This window comes from Prionailurus bengalensis, chromosome C1 (genome assembly GCF_016509475.1).
Source record: "Prionailurus bengalensis isolate Pbe53 chromosome C1, Fcat_Pben_1.1_paternal_pri, whole genome shotgun sequence".
In the NCBI taxonomy this organism is placed as follows: Eukaryota; Metazoa; Chordata; class Mammalia; order Carnivora; family Felidae; genus Prionailurus; species Prionailurus bengalensis.
In genome coordinates, this window is record NC_057345.1 from 7,373,926 (window position 1) to 7,397,814 (window position 23,889).

At 44.8% G+C, this 23,889-nt stretch overlaps 1 protein-coding gene across 32 annotated transcripts in view; it reads left to right on the forward strand.

Annotated features, from left to right (window-relative positions):
* KIF1B (kinesin family member 1B) overlaps positions 1 to 23,889 on the forward strand; it is a 145,860-nt gene that overhangs the window by 96,502 nt on the left and 25,469 nt on the right. For 12 of the 32 annotated variants that reach the window (XM_043578508.1, XM_043578513.1, XM_043578516.1 and 9 more), the window contains 15 exons: positions 1,294 to 1,387; positions 2,393 to 2,541; positions 3,970 to 4,148; positions 5,371 to 5,508; positions 6,900 to 7,241; positions 12,384 to 12,502; positions 13,424 to 13,509; positions 13,842 to 13,971; positions 14,144 to 14,306; positions 16,725 to 16,815; positions 18,768 to 18,886; positions 19,515 to 19,570; positions 20,003 to 20,203; positions 21,668 to 21,776; positions 23,121 to 23,187. In XM_043578508.1, the coding sequence (XP_043434443.1) occupies positions 1,294 to 1,387; positions 2,393 to 2,541; positions 3,970 to 4,148; positions 5,371 to 5,508; positions 6,900 to 7,241; positions 12,384 to 12,502; positions 13,424 to 13,509; positions 13,842 to 13,971; positions 14,144 to 14,306; positions 16,725 to 16,815; positions 18,768 to 18,886; positions 19,515 to 19,570; positions 20,003 to 20,203; positions 21,668 to 21,776; positions 23,121 to 23,187 (2,043 nt within the window). The remainder of the gene's footprint in view (positions 1 to 1,293; positions 1,388 to 2,392; positions 2,542 to 3,969; positions 4,149 to 5,370; positions 5,509 to 6,899; positions 7,242 to 12,383; positions 12,503 to 13,423; positions 13,510 to 13,841; positions 13,972 to 14,143; positions 14,307 to 16,724; positions 16,816 to 18,767; positions 18,887 to 19,514; positions 19,571 to 20,002; positions 20,204 to 21,667; positions 21,777 to 23,120; positions 23,188 to 23,889) is intronic. The other 20 variants (XM_043578529.1, XM_043578533.1, XM_043578532.1 and 17 more) reach the window with 6 other exon arrangements.

Here is a 23,889-nt window from a genome sequence, read left to right on the forward strand (position 1 = left end):
TGACTTGGAGAGCTCTGTTTGACAACAGTACACGGTTATACCTAAACCCTCTGTCTTATGACAGCCTGTAATTGGGTCACTCCAAGAAAGCAGGAAATCCAAGTAGTAGATCTTAAAATGCTATGCTTATGCTACGATATGGTATTTTATTATGTGAAGATCTCTGCTTTTTCAAACAACACAAGCTTTTTAAATTTGGTTTTTGGTTGTTTTTGGGTTTTTTTTTTAGTTTATTTTTTGAGAGAGAGAGAACAGGGGAGGGGCAGAGAGAGAGAGAGAGTGAGAGAGAATCCCAAGCAAGCTCCACACTGTCAGCACAGAGCCCAGTGGGGCCTGAACCCACGAACCACGAGACCATGACCTGAGCCGAAATCAAGAATTGGACACTTAACCAACTGAGCCACCCAGGTGCCCCTGGAACGCAAACTTTTTAAAGTTAACGCTCCAAGGAACCTTTTTAGACACTTTTTCCTTAATCTCTCCCCACCATGAAATTTTAATCTCAGATACCTAAGTACATCTGTTTACATGCCGTGTATACATTTGTGCTTTATATATAAAAAGTAAGATTTTTTTTTTTGTATCCTTCAGAAGCCATTCTTTGCCCTCTTCAGGGTGATACCGCCCTCACCGAGAACGCGTGGAGTAGATGGAGAAGTGAAGGATAAATCTGATGTGTATTACAATGATACGTTTTGTATCATAATAGTATATTTTAGAATATCTTTCTTGAATAAATACCATCTATAGATTATTTTGGTTCTAATAGCACTGTGATCTTTTGGTTACCTGAAGGCCACATCGTACAGCTGCAAAGACAATAATATTTCATCCACAGAGAGCTTCAGAGTCCATAGTTCCCATCCAAACAGCTAGATAATCAGAATTGTTGGTGATACTGGTGAATTTTCCAGTATTGTTTTTCCCTGGGATTCCTTGATATGTGAAGGTACTACTTAAGTACTACTGTTGAATAAATTTAAGGGGCACCTGCGTTTCTCCCCCTTGAAATCCCCCCCATCTGGACCTGAGCCCCGCATAAAGAACTCTTGTGTCTGAGGGATAGAGAGAGACCGCCATTAGCTTTCCTCAGCACTTACCGTTTACACACCATCTTGTGTGCTTTGTGGGTTTTTCCCATGTATTTCTGTGTCTGTCTTTTTATTGTCGCTTCCTGCCTCTGTCTTCTTTTACCTTCTGCTCTCTCTGCTTTCACCAACACTGCGCTCATCTCTCCTGCCCTCCCTCCACTTCCCCCCTCTCCTACATGTCCTCTCCTCTGTTTTCATCCAGGACTATGAGAGTAAGTTGCAGGCCTTGCAGAAGCAAGTTGAGACCCGCTCCCTCGCTGCCGAGACGACGGAAGAAGAGGAAGAGGAGGAAGAAGGTGAAATCTAGAGATGGAAACTTCCTACTGTAGATCTTTTGGATCTGTACTATCAGATTAACCCTTTTTTGGGGTCAAAGCTGGATTTGATCATAGGTGACCCTACCATTTATTGATATTTTGCCGAGCCGGTTTAAAGGTGATTCAGGAGACTCTCCATTCTACAGACTGTGCTCTCTGACGTGGGAGCGGGGCTGGCAGTGTTCCCGGGGCACAAGATTTCTCAGCTTGGTCTTCACAAAAATCTCTTGGGCAGTTTACATGTATGTTTCGTATTACTGTATATATGAAGTTCATGTATATGTTGCAGATAAATTAACTTTGAAGGAACTCTATGTACTAAATTCATTTTTTAATAGTGAAGTAAAATTTTGACCTTTTTGCTTCCTGTACTAGCAAGAAAAATAGATACACATGAAGTTGCACGATATACTGGAGGACTTTTCTTTACTATAAGCCCTATAATAGATACGTGTATTTTTTTAAAGGAAGTGTATTTCTTTTCTTTTTTTAAATTTTTTTATTTTTTGTTTTTTATTTTTTTGAAGTATATTTCTTTAATGCATTGCTTTATTTACTTTTTTGATGTTTGTTTATTTATTTTAAAAGAGTGCGGGCCTGAGCAGGGGAGGGGCAGAGAGAGACAATCCCAAGCAGGCTCCACGCTCAGCACAGAGCCCGACGCGGGGCTCAATCTCACGGATTGTGAGATCATGACCTGAGCCGAAATCAAAAGAGTAGACGCTTAGCTGACTGGGCCACCCAGGCGCCCCCGTACTGTTTTAAATAGCAGGATTTTTTTTTTAAGTTTTCTGAAATGTATATGCTACCTTCACAATATCAGCAGAATTTAGTAAGCGTTACCGACAAGAAGAAGACAAAAGCAAGTGAATGGAGAAAAACCGGACAATACTTTAACTTGATAAGAGAGATGAGGTAGAGGAGAGATGTAATTGCTACATAGTTAGGAGATCACCATTAATCACGCTTCGTTTGCCCTTTCAGTCCCTTGGACACAACATGAATTTGAGCTGGCCCAGTGGGCCTTCCGGAAATGGAAGTCTCACCAGTTTACTTCATTAAGGGACTTACTCTGGGGCAATGCTGTTTACCTGAAGGAGGCCAACGCCATCAGTGTGGAACTGAAGAAGAAGGTACGGAGGGCGGGAGAACGTGGGTCGTCCGGAGACACAGCTGAGTCCGAGGGGGTTCGTGGCTCCCAGTCTTGAGCTGACCTTTCCCTTGGGTGAACTCAGCTGCTTTTTGCTATGAAACAGGTTTATAGGTGCCTTTCTTTTACATATGTGCCTGGAACGTAGTAGACACTAATTAAATATTTATTACATGACATTTTTAAAAGAACATGTTTTCTAGCTTGTTTACAGAGGAGACTATATTCCGACAAGAGCTAGGGAAACATGTTAGTAGGAGAAAGCTACTCTTGCGCTTCTGAAATTCTCAATTTGCTTTTAGTTCTCTGCCATTACATTTACAGCTGCAAGTCCTAAGTGCCCCTCCTCCTCTAGGGTGTGAGAGGCAGCTTTGTGCAGTGGACAAGCGCTCTGCCCTCAGCCGGCTGGATTCCAATTCCAGCTCTCCTGGTTGCGTTGACTCTGACGGCCCTGTGCCTCCATTTCCTCATCCATAAAATGGGCTTGGCAGCAGCCCCTGCCGTCTAGGGTTTTGTGAGGGATGAAACAGTAAGGACATGTAAAGAGCTGGAATAGCTCTTGGACGTGGTAAAAGACGATAAATGTTCCCGATCTTCCTCATTACCAAACCGTCACACCGCATCTCCGATTCACGTGCTGAATCCCACTGTATGTGCCACCGCCGAACGGCCTGGGGGCCGCAGGGTGATGGGGGGTGGGCAGTGTCACATGGCAGGAGAGAGCACAGACTGCCCGGCTTTGGGGAGATTCAGTCTCTTCCCCGAGGGCTATCGTCTAGTTCTGTAAAATAGGGATAAGATGTCTTCTTCATTCACAATCTCAGCAACCCATTTCGTTTTGTAAGTATTTATCTCCTCTCTTCAAGTAGACAAAATGAAGGCACAGACTGTGTCTTAGGTGTCATTAATATTTGTAGGCGAAAACGCGGGGCAGTAACGAGAAATAAATGACATGGTGCTTGAAAAGCACTTACCATACAGGGAACACTTTTAAGAGTAGCGCTTGTGACCCTGGAATTTCGAACGGAAAGCCAGCTGTGACGCTTCCACCCCCTCTCTGTGAGGCGCTCGAGACAGACTCGCAGCTCCCCCCCCTTTGTTCTCTTGTGTACGTCCTCAAGAGTCTTCACTCAGTCAACAAAGGTACGTGCACTGAGGTTTTAGTTTGTGTGAACGCACTGGGCCAGGGCAGGAAAACAGAGTCTGGAGATAGCTTCATTTGACATTAGGATGGTTCTCTACGGCTAATGTACAAGCGGCCATATCTTCCCCCGTTGATCGCAGGCTGTTTGTTGAGCACCTACTACTCGTTTGACCTCTTTCCCGGGGGGCGTGATTCTGTCGCCTCGTTTCTGAAGCTGACTTGCTGAAAACACGGAGGCCATTTGCATGGTTTCTTCCGTTCACGTAGGTGCAGTTCCAGTTCGTTCTGCTGACCGACACCTTGTACTCCCCTCTGCCTCCGGAGTTACTTCCCACTGAGGTGGAAAAAACTCACGACGACAGGCCTTTCCCGCGGACGGTGGTGGCGGTAGAAGTGCAGGATCTGAAGAATGGAGCGACACATTATTGGTCTTTGGAGAAACTCAAGTATGGAAACATTCCTCGTGAAGGAAGTGTTGTTTTATTTAGGGAATAATAGTGACTGGCTCAGATGGGCTCCCTCAGACTCTCCGTTCTGTGAGGAGGTCACTGTTGCATCCTTTTCTGTGGTTCTGGATGGTTTGGAAGTATCTTCCACGCAAGATTTAAAATGTCATCGTGACATTTACTGTCCATCCATTTTCTTCTAAGTGAGTGGATCCCACTCTGACACCTTTGTCATTTGTAGATATGACCTAAATTGTCCCTCCGTAGACCCTCTTACATTTTTTCTTTTTTTTTTTATTATTGTTTTTTAATGTTTATTTATTCTGAGAGAGAGAGAGAGAGACAGAGACAGAGACAGAGACAGAGAGACAGAGCATGAGTAGGAGAGGGGCAGAGCTAGAGAGGAGCACAGAATCCGAGGCAGGCTCCAGGCTTTGGGCTGTCAGCACAAGAGTCTGACATGGGGCTCGAACTCACAAGCCGTGAGATCATGACCTGAGCCGAAGTCATGACCTGAGCTCAGCCGACTGAGCCACCCAGGTGCCCCTCTTACGTTTTCAATGCTCCAGTCTCATACCTATTTCTATCTTGGATGTAATGACTAGTCATCTTTTCTGTTCTGGAGGATGATGAGTAAAAAACAGGAAAGTTATAATGTAGTTTTCCTTTGCATTTAAGTTGATGACATATTTTCTACTGTTGGGTATATTGGAGGTATCATCTACCATTGAACTATATTTCTCCTATAATTCAGCAGAGGTTAGGTAGCCATTTTTTTGCTTTTGGTGGCTTGTGTCTAGACTCAGACACTTTGGATACTGAGTGTTTGAGTTTCTGTACTTCTGGCCTTCATTCTTTTTTAATATCATTAAATGGTGGAAGCAGCTTTTGTTTTGTTTGTTTGTTTGTTTTTCAACGTTTATTTATTTTTGGGACAGAGAGAGACAGAGCATGAACGGGGGAGGGGCAGAGAGAGAGGGAGACACAGAATCGGAAACAGGCTCCAGGCTCTGAGCCATCAGCCCAGAGCCTGATGCGGGGCTCGAACTCACGGACCGCGAGATCGTGGCCTGGCTGAAGTCGGACGCTTAACCGACTGCGCCACCCAGGCGCCCCTGTTTTGTTTTGTTTTTAAATCTTGCATGGAAGATGCTTCCAAAGTGAAATTGTAATACAGTCTCATGATATTAACCCGGTGCACTTTATGTTTGTGTGTATGCAGGCAGAGGCTGGATTTGATGCGAGAGATGTATGACAGAGCAGGTGAGGTGGCCTCTGGTGCCCAGGATGAAAGCGAAGCCACCGTGACTGGCAGCGATCCATTTTATGATCGATTCCATTGGTTCAAATTGGTAGGAAGGTACGTGATGATTTCATTGGTGTCTTCTTTTTAAATAGTGAATGGTTTTGTTTCAACCTCAGCAGATATTACAGAAAGTTAAAAGAAAGTGTATAAAAATGGTCCGTGTAAAAAAATTTAAAAATGTTCCACGTATAATCTTATCCATTCGTACACAACCACTGTATTATTTGGTATATTTCCCTTCATTTTATTCAGCGTGCAGATTTAAGTCTCAACTTTCGGCTAGAGTAATTCACGATCTTCCTTGCCTCTTACAGTTGAACAAGATAGATTTATTTTTTAAAGTTTATATATTTTTGAGAGGGAGGGAGGAAGGGAGAGAGAGAGAAAACGTGAGTGGGGGGGCAGAGAGAGAGAGAGAGAGAGAGAGAGAGAGAGAGAAAACATGAGTGGGGGAGGGGCAAGGGTAGAGGGAGAGAGAGAATCCCAAGCAGGCTCCACACTGCCAGCCCAGAGCCCGACATGGGGCTTGAACCCATGCACCAACTGTGAGACCATGACCCGAGACAAAGTCAAGTGTCGGACTCCCAGTGAACCATTCAGGCACCCCTGAACGAGACAGATTTAAAAGAAAACCTGTGTCTGTATCCTGCCCAGTTTAAAATCAGTATGACTTACAGCTTACCAGCTTGCGACTTCTCCATGATCCGATGTGTCCTCGCTTTTTTTTTTTTTTTTAAAGCAGTTTATCTCACGATAGTCTTCGTAAGGGTGAGCCAACCACATACCTTGGTCATCCTCTTGAGCCTCTTTTGTGTGTACATAAATTTCAACATGTAGTGAAAACAAATAATGCCTCCGTGAATCCATACTGAGTCCAAGTTCTTAGATGTTTAGAATTTTAAAAGCAGAGAGATGTTAAGTTTTAGCTTAATGATTTCAGAATTTCAATTGTTTTTTAATTGCAAAAATTTTCTGACAGTTTTAAAGGAACTGGGTATAAAGGAGGAGCAAAGTCATAGTATTTTGTAGAAATGAAGTGTAAATCCTTTCCGTTCTACTCCTCCAATAGTGGAGCGTTTTTCAAGAGTTGAGTTGGCCAAACACCTCTCACCCAAGCAAGGCACGAAACTTGCTTTGCTGTACGCCATTCCATCCATCTTGTTTTCTGCTCGGAGATGATGTGGGAATCGGGGTAAAGATCTAAACCGTATTTTTGCACCAAATGTTGAGTGGCTCCTTTGAGGCCTGGCCGCCGATCTTTTGTGTGACCTGGAAAGTGGAAACATTTTTACAGCACACTATTCACCTGAGATCTTCTACCCGTGTGTTTCCTTTGCTTTTCTTATTCTAAGGATCAGCCCTTGTTGCCTTTCACCTGAACCAGAGGATTTATGCCGATGTTACCCTTTGCTTTTCCACTCGCTTGTACCGTGTTGGCTCCCCAGTGGGTTCTGTCCTTTTGGCACCTGTAGCTTCCTGTTTAACCAGCTGTTCCTCTCTCCTTGGCTGTGTCCGTCGGCGTCTTCCCTGGTGCCTAGCTCCCCCATTTTCCACGGCTGTGTGAACGAGCGCCTTGCGGACCGCACACCCTCCCCCACTTTTTCCACGGCCGACTCCGACGTCACTGAGCTGGCTGACGAGCAGCAAGACGACATGGAGGATTTTGAGGATGAGGCGCTCGTGGACGACACCGGCTCTGACGCAGGGACGGAGGAGGGATCAGAGCTCTTCAGTGACGGGCATGACCCGTTTTACGACCGATCCCCATGGTTCATTTTAGTGGGAAGGTTGGTGAGGTTATCGTCAGAAGGGCGAAAAGGGACCAGCTCTTGCGTTAACGAGGCTCCTTGTGCAATTTTGGATGGTCTCTCCTCAGCAGATCGGCCTGTGACAAGCCAGTCTGGCGAGAGACGGGCCCTCAGGCAGTGTTTGTGAGGTGCGCAGCCTGCTTGGCATAGCACACGGCAGTGTGTGAGGGCTCTAAGTGGAGGACCCCTGGTCTTCGAGTGCCCAATAATTTCCTTCCGAAGGACGAAACCCCAGAGGAGAAAGGAATGAAAGCTAAGAGTCACAGGTTACAGGGTCGCAGAGTGTTGCTGTGTTCTGATGCTTCCGTTTTGTAGGAAGGGGAGTGAGGAAGCATGTGGGGGTGACTTGAGAGCAGAGCAAGTCCATGGTTAGGCACACCAGCCGGAATCAAGAGGACGAGAGTGGAATCGGGAGGCGTGTTAGTTTCTCTGAGTGCAAACAAGAATCAGGAACACGAAGTTTGCTTTTGTCTGAGATGGATGCCTTTCTTTGGCCAGTTTCACCGAGCCTCTTAGGTGTTTGGCTTCTGCTAAAATGTCACCTACAGGCTTTATGATGAATCTCATGAAGTGATCTGTTGACACCATCAACAATGGATATTTGTTCAGCACTGCATGAAACTGCTTTGTGTTTAGTTTGATTTTCCAAACTGAGGCCTTGTCTCTGACTCCATCTGCCAGTGATGCAGAGCTCTCACGCACACCCTCCTCATACTGGAGTCTTTGTCCGAACCCAGTCTTCATGCTCAAGTACGTCTCATTACTAATTCCACAGTGCAGCACTCACTGGATTAATACAAAAGTCTGCCTATGTTTTAAAGCATGAAATTTAATTTTAACGCTTCATTAGAGCCACACATTTTGAAAATAAGGAATTATGTCAGTGTTAAATGGGTAAGCGCCAGTTATCTAAAAATTGAAGGGCCGTGAGTGTCCTGACCCAGTGGGGATTTTAGGTTCTGAAACTGAGCTCCTCGTGTGGTGTCGGCATGTCCTTACCTGGCTACATAACTACTGAAGCAAATGATCGCTGTTTAGGGAAAGAGGGGAAAGAAGAGGTTTCTTGTAGACATGAAAGTCTCAAATATGACCGTGGGTCGTAATTTAATATTAGACAGTCTTGGGGTCTTAGGACAGGGGAGGGGCATTTATTCCGTGTTCCCTTGAATAAACATGAAGGGATTATGCAGCCATGACTGTTGTGTTTTATTAGTGTATTGCCAGGAATAGACGCTTAGTATTTTGGAGAAGATGATTTATATTAAATCTGAGAAAAGTAGTTCTACGTACAAATAATGGGACCACGCGCTCTTTGTATTTTATGGCTGTGTGCATTCTAAAAAGGTCGGAAGTTAGAACCAAGTCTCTGTTCAGAAACGGCGTGGTCCCCGTGCCAGTTGCGCAGCTTCTAACGCCACCCGTTTGTGTCGTACTCTGTCAACACAGTGAGGAGTGTGGAGCTTCGCATCACGTGGCACTTTGGGAAGAGCGCTGGCCCCACCTGTCTGAAGTCTGAGTCCTCGCTTAGGCTTAACTTAAAACGAGGCCTCTTGGGTTCTCGAGTGCCCAATGATGAGTTAGGTGGGAAAACGAAGAGCCTTCAAGATCCTTTGTATCTTTGAGATTCTGTCATCCACGCTAGCGAAATGATTATCTTGGTGAAGAGTTCTACTCCAAGGCATTTGTATTTTGAGTCACTTGTATGGAGAACTGAAGTCAGAATCCCACTTAATGTGGACATTCACTGGCTTTTTCTAAAATATGTGCGTTATTTTCTCTACGGTTTTATTCATTGTGATCATATCTGATACAAGTTAGGTAAAAGCAATCAACTCTGCTCTGATTTTCCGTTAAAGTGTCTGTTTGACACTTTAAAGACACACTAAAGAGTCTTTCAGGAATTGATTTTTCCATGTGTTTGGTCTCCCCGGGTTCTAAGACTAACTACCTTGCAAGGAAGAGGCTGGGGGAGGAGGTGAGATCATGGCGATCAGAAGAGTGAAAGATAGCTCTTCACTTTTGCCCTCGACTACATTTCGCATCCACAACCAAAACTGATACCTGTCCAACATCACCCAGTTATGTAGTGGTCAACATCTGGGTAAGAGAAGTGACCTCTTTCCTGTTTTTGTGATTCACAAGATTGGGTTTCCCCTATTGGCACGTTAATTGCAAATACAATTCCCTCATAAAATTTTCCGGTTTCTTGTGAAATTCCATTTGTAGGTTTTGTTTCTTGGCCTTGGCTGCCTCTGGTGAATTTTTATGTGAATGTTAAAAGAGCTTGTCCCTTTAGCTGTTCTCTTATGGCATGCTGGGATGTTATGAACCATCCATCATAATTTGGGATGAAATGTAAAATATTTAAGCTAGTCTCTGGGTTAAAAGGGAGTAAAGATGGTTATTCTGATACCTAAGTCTGAACTGACATTTTTTTTTCTGTAACTAGAACCATAATTATACTGATTTGTCTTATCTTTATGTTGACAAAATTTGTTTCCCTTCTTGATGTAACTTCACAGAATTTATGCTAATATATCCTTTACATCTTACCCTGTCTCATCCCTGTTCTCCTTCAGTCTGCTAGCTCAAAGTAGAAGGACTCTCAAGAATGCAGAGTGTTTATTAAAATTCCAGCTTAAAAAACTTCAGAGGAGAACTTAATACAGCATTGACTTTGGGCTGAGGACTCTGTTCTGATAATAGGACAGGGAGCTGTCTGGCGACTGTGCCCTTGTGTGGCCACAGTGCCCCTGCCACTGCTATAGGATTACAGAATTCTCTTCTAAAAAGGGAAATTTACAAGAATACTTTCTGTTTGTTCACCTTTGCAATAGCCATTGCCATGGGCAGAAAGGAGATTCTTGTCTTTAATGTGTGCTCAGACAGTGCTTTGTCGTAATGTGTGTGTGAACATGATATGTGGTGCCTTCAAGTGGTAAGCTTTTTGAAAATTAGAAACGGGTTCCTGTTCTAAGTATAAAACCAGCTATGCAAATCAAGACAAGCGAGGAACCTAAACTTGTTCTATGTAGTTAATGTCCATGTTGAGTATAGCTTAGAAAAATCAACCTACTATGTAAGGTTGGATGGCTTTGCTTCTCTACCTCTGGTGTAACCCATTTTTCTGGGAAATGTTCCATTTCTACTTAAAGATAGAGAGCACATCATTTTTTCTTCACTTACGTACCTAGACGTTAAGTCGTACACCAGATATTTATTGAGTATGTTTACTCAGATATGCCAGACCCGCTGTAGGCAGGGGCAAGCCAAACCAGACATGATTTCTGCTCTCACAGGTTCACAGTCTGGTGGGCGAGACAGACAGATAATCACATAAATAAACGGAAATCATAGCAATGATGGAATCGTGTTCCTGAGATCATTTAACACCAGAGGCGGTGGGGCGGGGGGGGGGCGGGAAGCGGGGGCTGTCGTGAGAGCGGTGTTCAGACTAAGACCTGAAGGAGTGAAATCAGTGGTGAGAGGTGGGTCGCAGCGTTCAGGGAGGACTCCAGGCAGGGGACAAGAATGTGCAGTGGCTCGGTGATGGCCAGGCGTCGAATGCCAGCAGGTGTGGCCGGAATGCCATGGAGAGACAGAGGTGGTCTGTGTGGTGCCGCCTTGGAAGTGAAACGATCCATTTGGTACCTTCAGCCAGATTCTCAGTCTTTAAACTCTGTCACAGCACTTTGATGTTTGAGAGTCTCGTTTGTAACCCTTTTTAGAAGACTTTTCATTTTTTAATTTTTATACAACAAAGTCTTAATCCTCTGTTTCTTAGCATTTCCCTCCCGCCTTTGGAGCAGACTGAAAGGGAAATAGACTTCATTTGATCTGATTCAGTGTTTTATTTACAGTTAGTTATTTTTGTTATACTTTTCATTCACATTTCATTTATGCTCTTTGAGTTTTATTAACATTTGTTTTTCTGTGGTGTATTTTGTCTATTTTCTGTGTGTGTGTTTTTTTTTTTTTTTTTTGTCATTACATTGAGTTGAAACCCCACAGATCCCCTTCATCTTCTTTTCTCTTTGTTTTAAAGTAGATACAGAGCAGGAAAAGAAGCAGAAAGCCACATGTGTCACGTCAGTTATGTTTGATTCCTTGGTGCAAATGTTTGCTCTTTGTTTTGCCTTGTGTTCAAAGATCAGCATATACCAAGTCGGAAGACAGGAGTAACAGTGGGAACTAGATTCTATATCCCATCCACTGATTGACATGAACACTCCTAAGCTTTGTGATCGCATTTTTATCATTTAAAAAAAGCCCTCAGTAGCTACAAAATAACGGAAGAAGTAAAAATAGCGCAAATGTGCCATAGGACTGCTAGTTTGTTTGAAATCGACCATGTGAGGTCTGTAACCTCCCTTCTGTGTTTGCATTTCTGAGTTAAGTTTTGGATCCAGGAGCAAAAGCAGCCCTTTAGAGATCAGCTGTCTTCTCCCTCAACATTTGTCTCAGTGCCCTTCCGGGGTCTCCTATATGCTTGCTACGCAGAAACTTCTAGCTACAGAGCCTCTCTGTTCATGTGTGTCAGTCACTGCCTGAAGATAACAGTCATTTCCTAGGGGAAAAAGAAAGACCCATAATGCTGTGACTTGAAATCTGTTTTAGAGTAATTAACTGTGTTTCATCACATTTCCCTGCCTTTTTTGTCTCCTGATTTCTGTTTTATCTGTTGGGAGAAACAAAACAAAACACCTTTATAATTGCTTATGTTGAAAGGTGAGGCTCTTCGGTGGGCTCCCTTTTCTCCACCCTTAGCAGCATCCATAGGGCAGTACCTCGAAAGTCTGCTTCCAATTGTTACTCTTCGACCTCCAACTAGTCTTTTTTTTTTTTTAACTCATCATTTTTATAGGAAGTAATTTGGTATAAGTTGGTCTTTGTCAACTGCTTTACCAAGCATTTGCATTTCTTTCTGTATCATCTGGGCTGAAAATGCAATGGGGGCGGGGGCGGGAGGGGGCAGTCTGGGAGTACAGAGCAGAAAGGTGACCTTAAGACAGGGCCCAGAAGCCAGCTCACAGTTTCTTGAAGATATTCTCGGTAACTCTGAAAGCCAGCCTCTCTGTCTGTGGGATGCTCAGATGTTTGTCTGCCGGTTTCTGTCTCCAGGGCATTTGTTTACCTGAGCAACCTGCTGTATCCTGTGCCCCTGATTCACAGGGTGGCCATTGTCAGTGAGAAGGGTGAAGTGCGGGGATTTCTGCGTGTGGCTGTGCAGGCCATTGCAGGTAGGTGACCCTCTCCCGGACTGGGAGCTGGGGAGTCTTTGCCTAGAGACAGAGCAGTCCCATTGTGTGGGGGCCACGCTTCGGTTACGTGATTGACGGGCTGCCTTGAAGAAAGCCTTTACTGCTTCCTTTTAGTTATTATTCCCGAGTATCATAAACGGATTCTATTTAGTCTGGGCTACGGCTATTTTGGAGTAACGGGATGAAGGGATCTCCTTTAACATGAAGAACAACTCTCGGATTGACTTTATAAAAGACATTGGTAAAACTACTTCAGAAGTGACAGGATTTCCACGACTCTGTCTTGCTTAATTTTCTTGCAGGGTACTTCAGGTAGACAGCTCTGTCCTTTGCCTCTCTTTTGTTGGGCATGGATCAAGATTCCGATATTTTATACTTTTCCATGATCCAGCCTACATTCTGAGGAAAGAATGTGGCCGTTTCCTGTAGTTTTTGTCTTTTAATTTCCAAGTGCCATGTTGTGTTGAGCGACCTTTCGGCTTCTCCCCATGGAAATCTGTGGCATAGTCGCCAGGGTGGAGTTTATGAAAATCTCTGCAAATATTCCTTCTTCAAATATTTGTTGGGTGGTATTGAACATCATCTTGCCAAGCGAAGGATCGGTATTTCTAGGTATGACATTTGAACAATATCAAGGATAAAACTGGTTCTTTATTAACTAGCCTCATTTGAGCTAAGCAGGTTGGTAAATTTACCTGAGTAGAGCTGGAAGCAGCCCTTTGTGACTTTCCTGCTTCCAGCTTTTCTTCCTTTCTTATGCATAAGCCTTATTCTTTAATATCTCTTATTAAAGTTCTCGAACCGAGGGCCCCACTACTTTCCTATTTATGATCCAACAGGAGCCATTCCCCCCTGCCCCATATGTAGTCTCACTTGATCCTTTTTTTTCCCCCTACTTAGCGGATGAGGAAGCTCCTGATTATGGCTCCGGAATTCGACAATCAGGAACAGCTAAAATATCGTTTGATAACGAGTACTTTAATCAGGTGAGAAGCCTTCTGGAAGGAGAAAAACCTCATAAAAGGAGAAAGTGGAAGACAGGTTTATAAGGAGGGTGTTCACTGGAGAACCGTTCTTCTGACTAGAATCACAAAAGATGGGTAACCCCGGGGTTGTTCGTAGATCATGGGACACATCTAACGCTTACAGAGGTAAAGGGGTATTTATATTTTATTGTATCGCCTTTTCTCAGGCAGCTCTCAATGCACATAGCTTTCCAGTCACCGTTACTTGTTGGGCAAATAGACATAAGTAAGGAGATTGGGGAAAACACACTGCCGTGCAGCTTGATCATCCGCCTGCTCCTGCCTGTTTTCAGAATGACTTTTCTTCCGTGGCAATGACTCGTTCTGGTCTGTCTCTGGAGGAACTGAGGATTGTGGAAGGGCAGGGTCAGAGTTCTGAGGTCATCACTCCTCCAGAAGAAATCAATCGAATGAATGACTTGGGTACGTAGACAGAGTTTACTATGGGGACATTTTCAAAGAGGGGAAAATATTGAGCACTGTCGAGGGGGACAGTTGCTTTCATCCACTGGGAGCGGAAATGCTCTGCTCTTTCCTCTTTGAAAGGTGGTGTGCATTATTTGGATCACCTGTGTGCTAATTTGACCCTCTTTAGATTTGAAGTCAAGCGCTTTGCTGGATGGTAAGATGGTCATGGAAGGGTTTTCTGAAGAGATTGGCAACCACCTGAAACTGGGCAGCGCCTTCACTTTCCGCGTGACAGTGCTACAGGCCAGTGGGATCCTTCCGGAGTACGCAGACATCTTCTGTCAGTTCAAGTAAGCCGCCCCCGGTTCCGCCATCCTGGCTGTTGACCCAGTCCTCTGTGAACCACAGGATGTACCACATATGTGACGTAGTACCGCTCTCATCAGGTACACAACCAGCAGTTTCTGAAATAAAGGCTTTCTTCACCCCAGATGGGACTGCTACCAGGCACGTAAAATGGTATGAAAGAGAGTTGGCCGTGGGGAGGAGTGTGACCGTGCATCTGCCACAGGGTTCCGCTGTGGCCTGTCCCCTCTGCTGGCAGTACAGGATCTGATCTAGATAAGCCTGGTTATTGGTCATTCTAATGCTCTTCATGGAGCAGTATCTTACCAATAAACAAGCCTGAAGGCAGTGAATTGTCCATCCACCAATTATGCCTGTTCAATACTGACTTAAATAATATAAAGGAGAGTAAATTCCACATCAACTGAAAAATAGCTAGTATGTGGGGAAGATGTGACGGGTTTGGCTCCTCCTCCGCTACAAGCTCTCTCCAGCCTATAACCCTCTTGAGCCTGGAATTCTTTTTAAGACTTCCCTCGGAAAACACTTTTTTTGTCAGTCTTCAGTTTTAGTGCCTCCAGACATCAGTATATCTTTTCAGTACTTGTGAAGGGCCACAGAGAGTGACATCTGACCCGCCCTGTCCCATCAGTTGGCCCCTGGTGCCACCACGAGGCTGCTCTAGAAAGTTCTGCTGTCCCTCTCCCTCAGAATGTGCCTCGGCCTTCCCAGGCATCCTAATGCAGTTGACAAAGCACCGCCTTTCTAGAGATTTTAGCCAAGTCCTGAAGCAAATGTGATTACTGCATAGTAGACCACTAATGTCATTTGCTCTAACTCCTAGTTGTTGTTGAAGTATTGATTTTGCCCATTCAGTGTGTTTTCACTGGCAACCCTAAGTTAACATGGGGGGGGGGCGTGCAATGGAGTTTGCTAGATGAACCAGTTGCTTTGAACTTTCATCGTTATTCTTGTGGGGCAACTGGAATATTTTAGGAAACAGACCTCCTTGGTTAACTGGCACCTGAAATGTCAGTAATGTTAGGTTGATCTTTTGTCCTAACATCTCTAAAGAGAGAGCAGCATCTCTACCTGGGGTCAGCTCTGGAGAAGACGGCGTGTTGACTCATGTTGAAAGAAGATTCAGATTCTTCTTGAGCTATTACAGACTCTTATCTGGCTGTGTAGAGAAGACACAGCTGTCAAGCAGTATGGACGGTTTCATGCATCACCAGTGTGGAACCCCAGGATATTTGTACCTGCTGTAATAAGCAGAACATGGAGGAGTATAGATTGCAAATCAAGTAATGCCCCTGGAGCCTCTGGCACGTATGGCGTATGGTCTGGATAGGAAGAAATTGGAAGGAAAAAAAGGAGTAAGATGTACAAGTAGGAGAGAAAGAGAGGGCTAAGGAGAAGAGTGAGAAGAAAACCAATAAGGTGCATGTAGTGCGGAACACTTCAGTGCCGGCAGCAGGTGGCATCTGGGATGAGGAATGTGGGGCAAAAGTACACTGCTGCCCTCAGACTCCATGAACTGATTTGGAAGACAGGGAGTTCATAATCCTGGTTTCGGCACCCTATTCAAAGTATTCGTTCCTTTCCCCGCCTTGTTTTCTTGTGGGATGTCCTTCCGATGGATATTTCTGTCTGGGAGTAAGTCTTTGTACTGAGTGTGCTTTAATTCTCTACCTCTTTTCATTTCAGGCTAATAGGGAGGAAGAGAGAACAATAAAAAACTCACAGTCTGTGAGAATAAGCATAGTCTATCGCTTCACAAATATTTCAGGAGTATCTTCTGTATCTGGAGCACTGTAGGAGATACTCGCTGTCTCTCGGGGAGACAGGCATGTAAATACATTATTTTAAAGAGTGAAATTGCTGTCGAGGAGAAAATGGGTCCCTAGTGCTGTGGGAAGGCAGAACTGTTTGGGTGAGCTGGGGAAGACTTCCTGGAAGAGCTGACGTTTAAATCTAATCTTTGCAGGTCTTTAGGGAGACTCCTAGGCAAGAATGCCAAACACAGGCTTTAGCACTACCTTATAGAAGCCTGAATATGCCACATCTTTTCTACACAAAATGATTTTATTTTATTTTTTTTTCTCAGTAAAATCTGTTCCTACAAAGAAACAGTAATTCCCTGAATTCACTCTTGGTCTGCTATCTGAGGTCTTGCATATGCGTTCAGGTGGCTAAGTGGTCAGGGTCAGTTAATCTTTCGGTCATTTTTGAAATAAAATCTAAAATGCTATCTGAGTGATCATGGAAAACGTGCATTACAAGGAACTACAAATTACTTGGCTCAGTGAAAGCCTCTGCTGAAGTAGGCTGCTCCTTTCCATCGATCCGAGTCAGGTTCCTACGACATCGATGTTGATGAAACTGTTTAATGTGAAATTCATGTGTGTTATTTTTTTATTAAGCTTTTTGCATCGCCATGATGAAGCGTTCTCCACCGAACCCCTCAAAAACAACGGCAGAGGAAGTCCTCTGGGCTTTTATCACGTGCAGAATGTAAGTGGTTTTTGCCAAAGGCCTTGCAGGCTTGGGGGCCCCCATAGCGGCTGGTGTTAGGCCCTCGTCCTGTGTGGGCAGCCTCTGGCTTTCTCAGCCCAGGAGGAAGGATCGTCCAAACTGCTGTGCCTGGGGAAGCTCCTGTGCTGAGCTTCCTGGTGAGAATAGACAATGGAGGGAGTGGCTAGAGCGGTGAGGTCATCCTCAGCGGACGGTGCAGTGCAGCCAGCCTTCCCTGTGTAACAATGTGGGGGTTGGTCTGCCAATAAAATCTTCCATCAGTTTGAATGTAGTGAGTTGTTTTTGGGGTTTCCTTCCTAGAAAAATAAGCACGTTTAGTACAAGTTTTGTTAAAGTTAACGTATTATTCTTTAAACTAGAAGATACTTACGTTGCTCAGTTGCAAATAAGGTTAAAAAAAAAAAACTACGTTATCTTTTGTAGCTAAATTAAGATTCAGTCTGTTTTCCTTGCAGCTGATACTATGATTAATCCGTTAGTGCCCCTTACAGCTCTCTCAGACGTGGAGTAAGACAACAGAGCTTCTGTCTCTTCCAGGAAGGGTCACCCAAACTCTGTTCAGAAGTCATCATCCTCACAGTAGCTAACATTCTTTGAGAGCTTATTTTGTGTCAGTCACTGTTCCGAGACACTTGTGTGTCTTAATTCGTTTAATCCTCACCTTTCTACCGCAGACCCTCATGACCCCCAAATGACAGCTGAGATAACTGAGGCGCAGAACAGTTAAAGTCACTCACCAAGGTTACAGAGCTCACAAGAGGCAGAGATGGGGTTTAAGCCCAGAGCAATGCGGCTGTGGTGTCTAGGATATTCACTACGACCTGAACCGCGCTCCTTCTCTAAAGTCCGAGCGGAAAGGACAGCTCTGAAGACGGAACAGCAAACACGAAACCCACTTTCTTTATGTTTAATTGCATGAGTATGAGCATGCGTGTATCTGAGAAATACTCATGAGGATAGTGTGCACAAGGACTGTGCTGACGCCACCAGGGAAGAGTGATGAATCACAGAGGGTCGTGTCCCCGAAGAGCTTAGGATGATAGAGAAATAAAACGCATATTGAAACGGTAGTATCGGGGCGCCTGGGTGGCGCAGTCGGTTAAGCGTCCGACTTCAGCCAGGTCACGATCTCGCGGTCCGTGAGTTCGAGCCCCGCGTTGGGCTCTGGGCTGATGGCTCAGAGCCTGGAGTCTGTTTCCGATTCTGTGTCTCCCTCTCTCTCTGCCCCTCCCCCGTTCATGCTCTGTCTCTCTCTGTCCCAAAAATAAATAAACGTTGAAACGGTAGTATCACATGGCCTAGAGACCTTACTTATTAGCAAGGTATTTGTTAAATGCAAAGGAAGTAGAAAGAAGGGAAAGTTATTTCCATTAACAGAAAGATACTTTAGGTTACTTTTTCTGTGGGGGCAGGGGGCGGGGTTGGTAGTTGGGTGGGGAAAGGAGGTGGGAACTTTCTGAAGGATGTAGCGTGATAAGAAAAGGTGGGTCAGACCTGGTTATGTACCTGGTGCCTTGTCAACAGGCATGGTTGTCTCACTGTCGTTACTATTCAAGCCAGGCCTGGAAGTCTGCGAATGACTTACAGGCACAGAGACAGGAGCAGGCCTTACAGGCAGGGCGATAGCCTGCGCAGGTCCTCAGGCACAACAGGGGAGAGAGGAGCGGCAGGTGAGTTTATGCCAAAACAGTAAGTGTGTAAAGGGCAGCAGGTGCAGATGACGGAGGGTCTTGAAGGCCTAAAGTTTATTACTAAAGTAGCTTTAGAATGAAAACCAGCGCGGAGCCCCTGTCTTGGTGTGGGAGACCCGTGGAGTCAAATCCCCAGCACACCCTGGCTACTCAGAAGTGCTAAAATTCTGACGGCAGCAAAAATGTGGGTTTGTTAGAGTAAATCATTCCCTAATCTAGCTTGGCTTTATTCCTCATTAGATTGCAGTGGAGGTCACTGAATCATTCGTGGACTATATCAAAACCAAGCCGATAGTATTTGAAGTCTTTGGGCATTATCAGCAGCACCCGCTTCATCTGCAAGGACAGGACCTTAACAGGTTTGGACCAGAGAAGCAAAGATTCTTGTTGCTGATATTATTGTTGGCTTGTTCTTACTGTCATTGCCACTTGACGGGAAGGAAGAAATCTTTTGCGGGACTAAGAGAACTGAAGAACAGTTTTCGTGGTCCCTGATAATTTCCTCTTTAGAAACGTCACCACCTTTTTTCTAAGCCACCGAACCACTAATTGTAGGTAGAGCGCATTGAATTTTGCCCAGCTGACCTGGGGTGCTATCTCTTTTGTAGGAAGAGACTTTGAATAGGATAGAGAGTTGAGGTGATGCGACATGAGAATTCTGTGTAATTGTTCCTAACTAACCCAGAACTATATGAAGCATGAGCTGTAAGTAGAGACGTTGAAAGTGATGAGGAGAGCAGCAATGGGGCCTTTTGGGAGATGCCTTAGTGTCCGTGTTAGCAGAAAACTTCTCCTGTTTATTAACTGGGACACCCAAGGGCACTGTTGTTAAAATGTCTTAGCCTCAGTTTCACTGTGTGGGGTTATATCTGGTATCTGATATTAGGCCTCATCTGCAAGTGCCAGGGATCCGTTTCTAGAGGGGTTTTAAACACGCCATTGATGGGACCCTTTCTCAGTCTTGAACTTTGTCCCCTTCCTTTGCAGCCCGCCTCAGCCATCTCGACGCTTCTTCCCTCCGCCCATGCCGCTCTCCAAGCCAGGTGAGCCCTCCTTGGGGTGACACGGCTCTGATTCTGATGGCTTTTCAGGTAGAAACCATTTGCACATTCCTGCTCCACTTGGTGTGTGCTTACATATTCCTGTGTCTAGCAGGAGCTAGGATTCTTGGTTCCTGATTTAAATGGGAAGTCAGAAACGATAGAGCTCTCTCTCCCTGCCAACTTTCTGGTCTTCTTATTACAGATTTTGATAAGCTCCCTGTCCCTAAATCTCTCTGCTTTTTGTATGTAACTCCTTATAACTGATAGGCGACCGCGCGTTTCTTTGCGTATCAAATGTATTCTGCATGTTCATTCATCTGTTTTGCTTTCTCTTCATTCTCATCCTCTCTCCTTGTTGCCCACTTGCCACCTTCCCACCCCGCCCACACTTGCTCTCCACCTCCGTACTGCTGCTCTCCATCCTGCCTTCAGACCATGAGAGAAAGATTGAACTGATTCGGTTTCTCGTAGCTGACTATGTGAATGTGCATGTGTTGGACGCGGTTTCTGAGCACGCCAACGCGCTTGCTTCCTCCGCTGTTGCCACCTTCCGGGATGGGGCAGACACATCGCCCCCTTTCCTCCCTCTGCCAGTTCCCAGCTGCCAGAGTGAGAGGGCACCTAAACGAGATGGTTAGTAGCCGACTTAGCTCTGCCTTAGATGTAGAACCGTCCTCCGGGCTCATCCTAAAGCCTGGCTCTCTGCGTACGAAACGCTGGGGTTTCTCCTTGCTGCTTGACCCGAACGTAGAGTCTAGCATGTTGTCAGGACCACGTTTCCTTTGGAGAGGTGTGAGGACACACCTTCTCTCCTTGTGCCTCTTTCACATCGCCACATAAGGTGAGGGCCTCATTGTGTGTGCTCGTTTGGATTCTTTGAAACGGTATCTTTAATTTTCAAGATTTTTATTAGCGAGTGGGTTTTGTTTTTGTTTTTTTAATGCTTCTGATTTCACTTTCTGACCATCAGGTGATCACCAGAATCAGTGACACTATTTTTTTCTTGACTAGCATCACCAACTAGTGTGGAATTCAGCTGGAGTGAATAGTGCAGACAGGCTAACATTTGACTGGTGCTGTATGTATTGGGCCCCTTTAGATACTTCCTGGGTATCTGAATACCCAGGTATCTGTGAGTGGGTCCTCACGATACCTTTTCAAGATAGCAGGCTAAATATTAATGATCTACGTTTTGTAGATGAGGAGACAGACTCCCAGAGATTAAGCAACTCAACCCAAGTCACATAGATAGTTAGTGATTGAACGGTATTAGATCCCAAGCCACCGGACTCTCACTCCAGTGCTCCCAGGTTCTGAGCAGAGAGCGCTCTTTGTATTGCCAGATTTTAGAATTTCTGTGTAGTGTTTCAAAATACCCACCACGTAGAATTTGGAATTCTTGGAAATACTGTGTTTTTGGCTAACTTATTTCACCAGTACAGTTAATAATATGGAATTTAAATGTGAAGAAAATGTGTAACATAAGATCATTTGTAGAATCCTGTATTTGCATCTTGGACCAGTGGTTCCTAAACTTACCCACACATTAGAGTCCCTAGACGGGGTTCAGTCTTCTTGGCGGACTGGGTCCCACCCCTGGAGATTATGATTTACTTGCCTGGGCTTTGCTTTAAGATCCCTGGGTGACTCCAATGCGCAGGGAGGTTTGGGCACCACTGGGTGGGAGCACGGGTTCTCCTTCACGCACTCCAGCTTTGAAGAGAGGCTGTGACGTACGAGGCTCTGTCCACACTGTCTCTCCCACAGTGTTACCATGCTACACATGCCAGAACATACGACAGTCTAAGGAAGGTTTTTGAATAGTTTTGTGAGCACGTTCACTCTGCACGAAACCCATTTTCTTGTCAGTGGATACCGTTTGTTGAGAGGCAGAAAGAAGCCGACTCTCCATTTTCCCAGTTCTCTGAATTTAGAGGGACTAATGCTGTAGATGGTGACATTTTTCCGAGTCTTCTGCATTGAAATGGAGCCCTGACTTTCGTTGCCTTTTTCCCAAGTGTGTCCTTGAAAAGAAGTTTATACTTTTACTAAGTAGACTTGGACCAGATTTTGACATTTTCTAAAAACTTTTGAAAGTTCCAGCTACCAAGTTAAACACCATGAGCAAAACCAGCCTTGGCCAGAGCATGAGCAAGTACGATCTTCTGGTTTGGTTTGAGATCAGTGAACTGGAGCCTACAGGAGAGTAAGTCCAACTTCCTAAATTTTTAAACAAGGGCAAAGCTTTTCAAAATTAAAAAACGCAATTTTGAGCCTCTCTGCTCATATTCAGGTTAATGAATCATCGTCACTGTTGACTTCCAGTTTTGAAGGGAATTTTTGGTGGTGTTATTCTTTTGAATTAGATGTTCGTCAAAGAAGGGACTGTCCAGAATACTAGTTTGCCTTCTTGTTAGCAACAGCAAGAACGTGGAGACTGGCACCTTGTATGAGGGAAGAAAACTTACACAGTGGGTTTTAATAGCAGCAGAGCAAAGGGAATCAGAAGCATTTTGTGCATAATATAGTCACAACTTATCTTAATAATCTCAGTGAGAGGATTTGGGGGCAGAATGTTTCTTTAGACCAGGGTTTCTCAGCCTTAGCACTGTTTTGGGCCAGATAAGTCTCCGTCATGGGGGGCGGTCCTGTGTATCGTAGGATGTGTAGTTGCATCCCTGGCTTCTTCTCACAAGGGGCCAGTAGCACCTGCCTTCAGTGTGACAACCAAAAATGTCCTCAGACGTTACAGATCACCCCCGGTTGAGGTCCGTTGTCCTAGATGAAAAGAATCAACATAGCTTACTCTCTGTGTGTGAGCTGTGTTAGAGCGAGTGGTGAATATAATTCTTGTTCACAGTTGTCTCTAAATTGCGTTTGGAAAAACACAAATAAAGATCCCATTCCTGAAACAGAGGCAAGGGGCTTTATTGGTGAATGTAAAGGGAAAGGAAAAAATGTTATCCTAATGATCCTCTGTTTATAATGCTGAGTACCACCCTCACGAACATCTCCATGAAACATTTTTTGTGTTCCTACTGATAGGAGAGTCTGGCTGTATCAGTCCCATATTTCGTTGTCAGTAGTGACACGGCTTTAAGAAGCTGTACTTTCTGTACACAGATCTGTAATGTGATTATAACTTGCGTCGTGAGGGAGACATAGTCATAGTAGTAGTTTCTACTGAGTTAATTGCTTTCTGATCCTTAAAAACTACCTGAAATCGGAAATGACCCCTTTCCTACCTCCTGACACTTGCTGTTGCCGTTGTACATTATGTATGGAATATCTGTTATGCAGGAGGCTGGGAGGGAGCCAAAAATGTTACTGTGCTTTGAGCACTTGGGTCTAGTAAGGGGGATGTGGCACGGATACGTGAGAAGGTCTACTAAATGCAAGTGACCGTGTGACTCACTGAATGCCCAAATGGTGAGGAAGACCAGGGAAACCGAGACCACTGGGGGATGTCGCAGCAGAGAAGACCTTGCGGGCGGAGCCCTCCGCGCAGGCGTCCCGTCTGACTGCTTTCTCTGCGTTTCTGTTCTTCTAGGTACATCCCAGCCGTGGTTGACCACACAGCAGGCTTGCCCTGCCAGGGGACATTTTTGCTTCACCAGGTACTAATGAGGGAGCCAGAGAGGGCCTAGGGGAGAACCAAAACAGAGCTCTTTCTGTGTCTCTGTTTTCCCTCTCCACTTTAAGCAGATTTGGGGATCAGGAGACATTGTACTTTTTTTTTTTCTTTTTTTGTACATTTTTTAATGTTTCTTCCTCAGACCTTGGCTATGTACGCTTGCTCATACGTAGAAATATATTTTGAGAGACCTATTTTGAAAAAGACTTTTATTCAACTACTATAATTTGTGCAGCTCGCATGCCATTTAATGCAATTTTATTTTCTCGTGTATAGTTTCCGTGTTTGGAGACCGTACGTTTATAGTTAAAAGTTCTTAATGGGGATAGAGGATGAAAGTTGCAAGGGACCAAAATCTGGCCAGGAAATACAGGTGTCCTCCTTTGGTAAATCAAAAGTGGATTCGGTCAGTGCTCCAACATGCTTATGCCCGGGGCGCCTGGCTGGCTCCGTCAGCGGAGCCCGTGACTCTTGATCTCGGGACTGTGAGTTTAAGCCCCACATTGGGTGTAGAGATTACTTAAAAGTAAAATCTTTAAGAAAAATGCTTATCGCCCAGGTGGGCATAGGAGCTGAGGGTCTCATATTCTGGGTCTACCATCTAGTCACTTGTTCTTAAAGCTGTACCAGAACCTGGCTCTTCCTCAGTCCCTGACCTATATCCCTTTGTTTAGAGTAACCGTGG